Here is a 10677-nt window from a genome sequence, read left to right as displayed (position 1 = left end):
CAGACCTCTACATGCTTTGTAAGTAGAAAAACCTGCAAAATAAGCAGTGTATCAAATACTTGTTCTCCCCACTGTATTTCCAATGTAATGGAAATGGTGTCAGGTCTTAACATAAACTCATAACAAATGTCAAGCACTTAATCTCAATTTAAAGGGTCTGAACTGTATTTGAAATACAGTTCAGACCCTTGAAACGTTGCTTTTGTTTAAACTTAGCTGGGAATTGCTGGTGAATTCTAATGGGACAGACACGTTCAACACAATCACAGAAGAAAGCATTCAAATGGCAGTGAACCCAATTTGTCCCAAATACAACAAGGGGTTTAAGTACTCAAGTCGATCATAAGGTGCTCATAGATCTGAGTTTTTCCCTTGAAGCTGGATGCGAGCAGGAACACCCGGTCGTCAATGGAAACCATAGAAAATGCTCGAGGCGCCTGGATATTCAGCTCCTGAGATGGGACAAACTGGCCCCTCTCGGTGTCCCATTGGTAGACCTGCGTCAGTGAATAATCGCTGCCCAAGATGGCATACTGCCAGTTGCCGATGGAAACAGGCTGGAACACCATGGAGCCACGGGAAGGAAATGTCTGGACCTCTTTGAACATGGCACCGTCCCAGCGCATCACCTTGGAGTCCCCGATGAATCTTGTCAAGCATATAAACAGCTCACCTTTAAGAAGATTCACGGGACTGTTGAGTTTACACATTCAGCTACTAAATCAAAATCTGAAATAGTAAAACTCACAAAAACGTATGATTGTAAAATGTATAGCTTGTGTAGACAAATTCTCTGACAAGTTTTTGTCTCATCCTGATATTCTCTTTCCTGTTCACTGATTAGTTCCTGCTGTTCTTTATGACATTTCGACATGAAGCAGACAGCATTGAGTCTATGCAAATCTACTCAGACAGACTTGTGAGTTGAATGTCTTCTCAGCTTTTGTTTATTCTGTTTTCTGTAAACTTGTATAAAACCCTGGCCAGGCAGAATGGATTACATTCAGAGAGAATTCTACAGCATTGTGTGAACGTCTGTCTCCACTGGGCTGTACAAAATAAATAAATAGATAAATAAACTCATCTGAACCAGCCCCATTGAACCTAAAAAAACTTTTCTTCTACACTTGTTATCTATAGCCACTCAGCAGAGAGTCACTAATAGATGAGCTGTCCCTTCAGAGAGAGACAATACAAAGATTATACAGTAATGATTAATGGGCGGGTTTAATTGCCGTGTTAACACCTTTAAAATAAATGCAAATGAGGAATGACGAACTAAAGTGAAATGAATCACAGCTATAACTGACGTGAATGTTTTTATTTAATTAACCGCATCAAGGAAATGTTGACCCTCAATCAAAGTCCACTGTAAGTCATGACACACGCCAGACAATCTGCGCAATATAAACTGCATAATGGCATCTAGAGTATTGTATTATGCAGTACCCTGCTTCAAGGACAGAGTAACTCACACAAGCTGATACTGTGATACTTTATGGTTAGAAATTGCTTAAGAGTGCACAATGTCTTTTTAGTTAGTGCCAAAAGAAACCCTGTGTGTACATACTTTGCTATTCAAGCTCCAGAACTCACCTTTGACCCGGAAGTGTTTGACAGAGAAGACGTCCTCCATCTCTGGTATGTCGGTCCTACGGTCAAACTGTTTCTGGTTCCTGTTCCACTGGTAGACAACGGGCCTCTGGGAGCTGCTGGACAAGATCAGGTGGGGTTTGTTGGAGATCTCCAAATATTCTACGTCCGTGTCTCGGAACCACGGGTGGAGTGACTGGTGGGAGTAGAAGCCGTTGCCATTCCATTTGTACACTGTTGTGGAGCCGGCCTACGAAAGTAACGCGTACAAAATGTCAGATCAAGTTATTCAAAAACTACTGTAACACATATTTGTGCATAGTATGAGTATGGAACCAAAGATGTGCGTGTGTGTGTCTGTGTGTGTGTATGCGCCTGAGTGTCCCCAAACACATGTGAAAGCATATGCTAACATTTACAGACGCAAACCAACACGCTGCAGAGAAGGACACCAGGGGGAAGGAATGGCTGACAGAGTGGGAGGAGTAGCTTAGTGGAGCAGTACCCAAACAGGGGCTGGACACAATAACAGAAACACCTGCACAATGACATGCAATCACATACCATAAAATCAAGTACTTTTGAATAGTGGAAAAGCAGAAAGTAGCCGACCTTGGAGCTGTCAGCGATGACAAAGAAAGACTCTCCATCGATCATGAATGTCTCGATGTCGTTAGGTTTGCGAATCTTCAGGATGTCTATGTCCTGGATCTTGATGAACTTGTGGGCAGAGGGGTCGCGTTTGTAAATGTGCGAGCCCCCGAACAGCTGGGCCACGATGACGAAAAGGTGGTTGTCGATCACCATGGGCTTGCAGACCACAGTGGAGGTGCCTGGATTAGAAAATGGAAGACACATCATCAATACTAGACAAATAACCATTAATACTAGATTATGTCCCCCATTAACCATAATACATTGCCATTCAAGGCAGAAACATTTACAGAAGGATTGATTTCCCAATAACGTTGATACTGCTCTTCACTTGTTTACGGACTTACTTTCAATGGTGTCGTAAGTCCTGAAGGTCATCTCAACGTGATCCCATTCCAGGAAGCTGCACGTCCCAGCAAACGGTTGTGCAAACACAACATACTGATCCTCGCCAAAGGTGAAGGCCCCCACCGAAATGGACTCAAACTTCAGTGACTGATAGGAGGCAAACTCTGTAGATGTAACGTGACACTGAGTTCAATCCTTTATCTTTAAAAGGTCCCCTATGAAAGTGAGATTTCCATGTCTTATTTGATTTTATCATAAAGCAGGTCTAGGTACCGTACAAATACTGTGAATGTATCAAAACGCTCAAGCTACAGATGAATGCACACTGCCCAGATTCAGAAACGGTGGTTTTAAAAGAGCCGTCAGGACTTTTGTACAGTTTTGATGTCACAACTATAGTATATTGTACTTGATACATATATATATAAACTTGAAGGGGCAGCTACCGTTCCGTTATAGTTATTCTCCGGCTGCAATAACGGTGCAGAGGCTTTTTCGGGAGGGGGGTCTTGAAGAGACAGGCGCTAAAATGGAGCGTTCCAGACAGAGATGTAAACTCTTTCTAGTAGAAACCCCAAATACAATATGAACATGGAAGTGAGCATAGTATGGGATCTTTAAAAAAATCCATACATATTGCTGTCTTCTTCCAACAGGAAGAAGACAGCAATTACATCTCAGCACCATTAGCATTATTGATAAGAACAGGAAGGAAGAGAGAGTGAAAAGTGGTGAAGCAGTTAACTGGTAACAAAAAGCTAATGTTAGTTTAATGCTTCTATGGCAGGGGGAAGATACAGGAATAGGACACCTGCTGTGATGCAGTCGAAAGAGTGTGGCAGCAAGTCATTGATCTTCTTCCCCTGGTAAATGGGTGGACCGCTGCAGTAGATCTGGTCCAGGGTGGCATTAGTGTAATGCATCCATTCCACCAACCACTTAAGCTTGCAGTCGCATATCAGGTTGTTGCCACGTAGATCCCTACACACATGTAAAAATGACATTGGATATCACTTAACAGGCTTGTCAAGACATGATTAATATTTACTTTTGAAAACGTGTATTTTAAGTGTTTGATTGTCAATCCCCTGTCTGTCTCTTCCCCTCCGTGGCTGCACTTTGGCTTCGAGCCAGGAAAGCCACAGCAACAAGTGTCTTATCTCCTGAGTAGCCTCGGCTCGTCGCCCACTCTCAGTCTGAATTGCTGTTGACCTTGGATGTGGGTTTTGAATCCAAACACACATTGTAGCCCGCATTATTCAAGCTGATTGTGGGCGTGTGAAAAAAGCGAGGACCCAATTTTTTTCCCTGTAATTGACTTGTTTACCATTTACTCTGACAGTCTGGCATACAAACCCAAGCTTTCCTCTTCTCTCCTTTACATCTTTACCTTTTCCCCCTGCAGCAGGAAACAGCTTCTTCTGCAATCTTTTATTTCTTTACTGCGTTTCTGCTCATTTCTTTTCCGCCTCACTGTGGCCTTTTCCCCCCTCAGCTTCTTTCTTTTACATCCTCTGTTTAGTGTGGAAATTTCTCTTTTCCTTTTTAGCCCTATGACCTCATAGTACTGTATTTAATCCCACAGATTAGGAAAAGAGGGAGAAAAAAAAGAAACATCTAGCATTAATCCTTTACCACCCCTACCAAAAATAGTGGTACATTTGAGTTCTACATCCTACTTTTCAGAATAAATAACAATTTAAAAGAAACATTGTCTATTACAAATCAATTTAGAATTAGTTATATAATTACTTTAACCTTACACACATGCACTAAATCGACAGAAATGAATAAAGAGGAAGACAGACTGAACTCACACTTTGGTCAAAGCATCCATTCCCTTGAAGACATCTTTGGGCAATGTCTCAAGGTTGTTGTAAGCCAGACTCCTAATCAGCAAAGAGAAAAATAAAACACATGGGGATTGAGTTAGAGGTAGGCTGTTGCTCTTGTTGAATGAAACTAATTTAAAAAAAAATTATACGCAACCAAAGTCGGAATTGCACTGCCTTGACAATATTAAATGAGGCATAGAGTTAGCTGTCCCTAAGTGGTAAAATAGAGGCGGATTTCCTGTCCACTGGATGATATCAGCCAGTTTAAAAAGCTGGCACCCTGTTGACCCATTTCATTTGTGAGCAAAAGACTGAACTCCAAACTAGAAAGAGATGTGAATAAAATGAAATGTCAGCGTAATTCATGAACACTGCATTATTTATTTGAGAGTTGGTTCTCCAGAGCGAGGCCCTTTTGCTTTGAGTTTGTGCAAGAATGCACTCTCTAAACAGATGGGGATGGAGCAGAGTGGACAGGATTCCAGCAGGACCCCAGCCTGCGTCCTTTAATAATATATTAACTGTGACACATTTCAAATGCCCTCTCATAATGCATTTATTCGTCATTCCTTTCGTTTACTTTACTCTAAAAACTAATTTATGAAACATGGACAGAGCACTTTAGCCATGTAGTTGCATAGACAGTTTTTAACAGTAAATCACAGTTTGAATCTGTAGATAAAGCTACCATCAATCCTCCAGGAAGTCACTGCGTAACCCTCCTTTAAACTCCAACTTTTCATATTTTTGTACCGAATAAACAAATTAGATATATTTTGTTAACTTACCCCTAGCTGTTGTCCCCCCCGTTTTCAGTCTTTATGCTAAGCTAACCATTTCCTGTCTGTAGCTTCTTAGTGAACACAACATTGTTCCCTCTTGGGCAGCTTTTGATTGGTTGGTTTTAACTGGCTGATATCATCCAGTTGACAACCTTGGGTTGGGGAAGGAAACCCCCCTCTATTTTACCACTTATCCTTTGTGACAGCTAACTCAATGTCCTGTTAATATTGTCAAAGCATTGCAATAACGACTTTGCTAGTTTGTAATCTTTTTTAAAATAGTTTATTCTACTTTTGCTCAAGTCAATCTGGCTAACAGAATGAATGAAGGTATTTCCTAAAATTGTGAACTATGCCTTTAACACTATACTTAACTAAGGGCATAACAAGTCTTGGTTTATTACATTAATTCCAGCTGTTCTAAAGTTGCCGAATTAATTGAATCATAAGGTCAGAATGTCAAGTCTCAAATAGCTCTTGGTCTGACTGTAGTCTCTACTTTTTTCTCTAAGAGCACTGGTGGGATGAGATTTTCTCTTGTGGTGACTGTATACTGCCTAAATATGTTGACTACTCATTAGTGAGACGTCTGCTGCAACAGTTTCCATTTCCAACAGTGTTACATTTCCTGTGACGTCGGTTATTACAGTGCATGCTATCAGAGAGGTCACTGTAATTAATATCTATCGGTGCACAAGGCATAATGAGTGCAGACCTTTGACGGGCCTCATGTGGAAGTGTTTTCTTGAATTTCATCGTGTGAAGTCGTACTGTTTGTAAAGCATAAATGGTGGGAAATGGCTATTAATGTGTTAACTTTTTGCTTGCTGAGGGAGCCACTAATGTTGAAACTAACACCCTTTTTGCAGTTTAAACATGCTTTATTTGTCTTATCATCAGAGCTATAGGTACTCTAGCCGAAAGCATGCATAAATAAATGCTGATAAATCTCTCATATTCGAATTCTTTCCTCTACAGTACATTCCATATAAGTTACAAATGATGAACACAAGCATGCAAATGTTTGGCTATACTGCAATGCATAAACTTGAAATGTGAGAGAGACTTTAGAGACAGATTATACGTAGGTCACACGGTGAAAGGATACAGGTCAGTTATATTTAGTCCTGACATACAGGTCACTCATGCTCTCACCTATCTTTAGTTTTGGCAAGCGTTGCAGTAACATAGAGTAGTGTTTACAAAACACTGATACAAACTGCCTGTTTCCTGTATTGAGATGTTGTTAACACTTTTATTAACACGGGATGCTGTCTTTCTTAAATACTATAAATACAGATAAAGTATGCATTACTTATCACACTCACAACAGACCCCCAAGCAGTCTACAGAAAATACCGGGGTATTGTTGACACTCCTGATCACATCAGTGAGCTATATGACGGTTAAAGCCACAAAATGATTTATCATTTTATGCCAAAAATGTGTGAAGGACAACTCTGTTTGTCCACTGAGGCAATGTGACATCCAGATCTGCCCTACAGCAACCTGATCCAGCTGAACCTTCAGCCAGCAACCATGTACATTCCCACTGGCAGCAGCACTTCTGCCTACCTTTGCATTTCAGACAGCGACAAGGTGATACAGAGAGTGAGAAACAGGAAATGCATGCGCAGTTCATGTTAGAATACCATGACTACTAATATCCTATTACCTCTCCCACAGAGAATGGACTTGTCAATGATTTGGAGTTAAGATAAAGTAATGATTGATAAAATCTGGAGGTGTAAGGAAGAAGGAAAAGATACAGTGAGGCAAGCCCCCTCATACAGGAATACGGGATGGAGGAAGAAAAGAACCAAAGAACCAAAATACTTACAGATGTATCAGTGCTTTCAGGCCCCGAAAAGCATATGGAGATATCGATGCGATTTTGTTATTTTCAATAAATCTGTGAATGACAAGTATTTTTCATTAGCATTTTTGATAGATTAGGATTACAACTATGTAAGCAATCCCACAAAAACATCTATCTATATTGTGACTCTGCGGTAGCCTCTAGCTCACCCAGTAAGAGTGTTCACCCCGTGTAGGCTGAGTCCTGCAGCGGCTGGGGTTTGAATCTGACCTACGGCCCTTTGCTGTGTGTCATACCCCATATTTCTCCCCCTTTCCTGTCTATCCACTGTCACTAATAAAGAGAAAAGCCCCTAAAAAAACAATGTTTTAAAAATATATATATATTGTGACCCTTAAATGGAAATCCTTGAACTTTCTGCATGTCTTCTCCCTTTGCAGTTGTGAGTGACAGCAGTTACTGAAGGGTTGTCTAGAAAACCTGAGCTCTGTCCTACTTACATATTACACTGTATACTAACTATACAGTACATGCATACTGAGAATGTCAGAATTAATTATACTTTAAAGTCACTACAGAACTAAACGTGTTCAGGCTCAGCATTACATGAGATAAACAAAGTGTATGTACAAACAAGAAGAATCATAAAGATGTGAGCTGCCGCTCCCTAATCGGGCAACATGAGTGAAAACACCTGTGTGGGGGCTAAATGGCAGCGTGCCAACATTACTAAATTTTCGAGTGAAGTGTTGATGGACACTTCTGCATTTCTCAACGCTAAGCAGCTGAAACCAAAAATAAAACCCTTCAAATTGGAAAATGAAAGTGTGTTTGATTGATGTTCATTGGTGTATGCCAGTCAGTTCCTATTAGTACAGTACAAGAAGTAAACAACTGGGGAACAGGTTGTGTGCTTTATGTTTCACCACACAAATGTATACTTTATATTAACCATTTATAAATTTAAGATAAATACTTACAGATATTCAAGATGTGGTAAACCCAGGAACGCATCCTCATCAATTAAGTCAAATGAATTTGCTGTGAACAATCTGTGGAGAAAAAGGAAAAAACACTGTAGCGCAATCAGATTTTATTATAGTCCCCACAGCACTCCTAAATCCCTATATTTTTAATGTTTCATAACTCAAAGGTGAACTGGGTTAAACATGAAAACATCAACAGATATCTGGGAGGAAATTTGGGGGTGATGTCCTCTCCTGGCAGTGTACCGTTAAAGTCAATTATTAGTATTGGGATATACAGTAAGTTGTGAGTCCTCTTGCTGTGTGTGAGGAAATGAAATACCTAGGCCATGTCATATCCAATGACTGGACGGATGACAAAGACCTCTATCAACAGCGCTGTAAAATGTCTTCTCAAGCTAACATGCTTATAAGGAGGTTTTCTATGTGCTCTGACTCTGTGAATTGCTCACTGTTTAGAACCTACATCCCACCGTTATAAACTGCTCAATTGTAGTCTAACTATTAGAAAGAGTATGCAGAGGCTTAAGATAGCCTATAATGATGCAATGAGGATGCTGCTTGGTGTCCCTAGGTGGCATAGTGCCAGTCAGTTGTTTGTGTCCACTAAAGTGCCAACCTGTGAGGCACTCTTAAGACAACTGATGTTTAGTTTTGTGTGTTGTCTGGACAAGTCAGAGAACCATATAATTGAAGCCCCAGTCAGTCCACTGAAAAGCTGTTACAGATACACTTCTAGGTTAAGACAACATTGGTGTAATAGCCTGTGTATCCTTTTGGCTAATGTGATTTTTTTTAATATATTCTTGTATCTCCTTTTTTATATATACTATTTATACCGTATGATCTGTTATATGGACCTGTGTCTGCAATAAAAGTTTATTATTTATTATTGCCTTCAGTTACTGTAACATGCAGACTCATTCAGCATTTCTACCCACAGTATGTGGTTAGAGATGAATGAAACAAATCAAAGAGAAAAGGCAGATCACTCCTACACGTTTCTCATGAAATTATGGAAGAAACAAATGGATGCCTCGTCCCACATCTTTCTGAGACACCCTTTTGACCAGTAATGCAGGAATAATGTCCTACAGGAATACATTGGGCCTCACTGCATCTCATTATATTATAGGCTTTTACGTCAAACACTGTAAATCCAGAGAGGAGTTTGGCTATCAGGATAGGGAAAACCTCATAACTCCAAGATGTCAAAATGCTGGAAATCTAATTTAGTCGCAAAACTCTTTGTGTCTTTCTTGTTATTGCAGGCTCAGCAAAGCCGTGACAGGGACATTTTACCCCCCAATGTTGGCCATAGAGCCCCATTGACTAAGAAGTACTCTAATGGAGGTTAAGATGCTCCAGGTCGTCTTGGCAGTGAGTAATGACAGAGGGGACAATGCCACTCATTTGTTTTCCCCAGTTAAATTAACTCTCCTTCTGGTCACAAGCCTTCATGCACATCCAAACTGATTAGGTGTCATCTGAACATATGGAAGTACTGACGCCTAGAAAAATGTTTTGCTGAGACAAAATAATGCTTGGTGAGAGTGTGCTATTATGTGCAATGCAGTGAAACAAGTGTGATTAGAGAGCACAGTTAAGCCTGACCTTGCTGTTAATTTGTGGATTTACAATTACAATAGACTCTAGTCCTACCAAGATGTATAATAGATGTCATATGTCAAAGAAATGGCAAGAAAGTCCACAATTATGTGTGTAAGTAGGATTTTACCATTTCCCTCTTTTTTCCAAAGTGGTATCTTTGGGCTAAAAGAAACATGTTCATTGTTTCTCTGTCTCTTTATATCTCATCCCAGCAAACACACACATAGCTCATCTCTCCCCAGGCCCTCCTGTTAGTGTTGGGAGCCATGTGGTCTATTGCATAATCCAGACACCATTATAGAGAATCCCCCTTTAAATCTGCATATCAGCCTCTATAGACGTCCTCTGGGGAGTGCCTGCCTCATTATTTGATAAAACACTGAAAATGGACAGACAGACAGACAGATACTCACAGCAGTTGCAGGGCCGGCGTGTGAACAAAGCTTCCACCAACGATTTCATTAAATCCAGACTTGACAAACGATCTGAATAGATGGAAAACATAACATAAGGGTAGTTTCTGAAAGTATAATAAAGATGAGATCTGTGTACACTGAAAGGCAGAGACAGAGTATTTCCATAAGATTTTCCTGGCGTTTCACCATATGAACAATACAAACAAGAGTCTATTGAGATGCAGGACCACTCACAGTGAAACGACGTCGGATGGGAAAGTGTGAGGCACGGATCGGACATTCTCACACAGGGCATTGTCTTTGGTGCAGGTACATCCAACGGGGCATCTGGGCGGTCTCACTCTCCGTCCGTCTGCAAGAACCAAGCTGGCAGCGGCGACCCAAACCAGGAGCGTCCATCCTTTCCATCCGCTCACTGCTCTGCCCGGGTATCCCATACCTTCTTTCCAGGTCGAGAAGCCTACTAGGACTGTGCACATGCAACTTTTCGAAAAAATCCTCCACGATGTTTAACCTCCGGGTTTAAAAGTGTTTATAAAAAAAAAAATGTATACGTTTCTGTGTTGTTTGTTGTTATGACAGAAGCTGGTGTTATGCGCTCAGATGCAGGCTTGTGTCTATGCTTCTTGCGTC

General features: G+C 40.7%; 1 protein-coding gene across 2 annotated transcripts in view; it reads right to left on the bottom strand.

Moving 5' to 3' along the window:
• Positions 1–10671, bottom strand: part of lgi1b (leucine-rich, glioma inactivated 1b) — a 21691-nt gene extending 11020 nt beyond the window's left edge. Inside the window, exons 1-10 of one of the 2 annotated variants that reach the window (XR_004327239.1) lie at positions 10279–10671; positions 10042–10113; positions 8012–8083; positions 7053–7124; positions 4413–4484; positions 3407–3576; positions 2595–2759; positions 2206–2426; positions 1597–1843; positions 178–673 (exon numbers count right to left, since the gene is read on the bottom strand). Coding sequence is in view for 1 of the 2 variants with exons in the window: in XM_032502466.1 (XP_032358357.1) it covers positions 324–673; positions 1597–1843; positions 2206–2426; positions 2595–2759; positions 3407–3576; positions 4413–4484; positions 7053–7124; positions 8012–8083; positions 10042–10113; positions 10279–10523 (1686 nt within the window). In the remaining variant the exon portion in view is untranslated. Of the gene's footprint in view, positions 1–78; positions 674–1596; positions 1844–2205; positions 2427–2594; positions 2760–3406; positions 3577–4412; positions 4485–7052; positions 7125–8011; positions 8084–10041; positions 10114–10278 lie in introns of those variants that run through there. The other variant, XM_032502466.1, reaches the window with a different exon arrangement.
• Positions 10672–10677: the final 6 nt, after the last annotated feature.

The sequence above is a fragment of the Etheostoma spectabile genome, chromosome 21 (genome assembly GCF_008692095.1).
Source record: "Etheostoma spectabile isolate EspeVRDwgs_2016 chromosome 21, UIUC_Espe_1.0, whole genome shotgun sequence".
NCBI lineage: Eukaryota > Metazoa > Chordata > Actinopteri > Perciformes > Percidae > Etheostoma > Etheostoma spectabile.
This window is presented reverse-complemented; position numbering and strand designations above follow the sequence as displayed.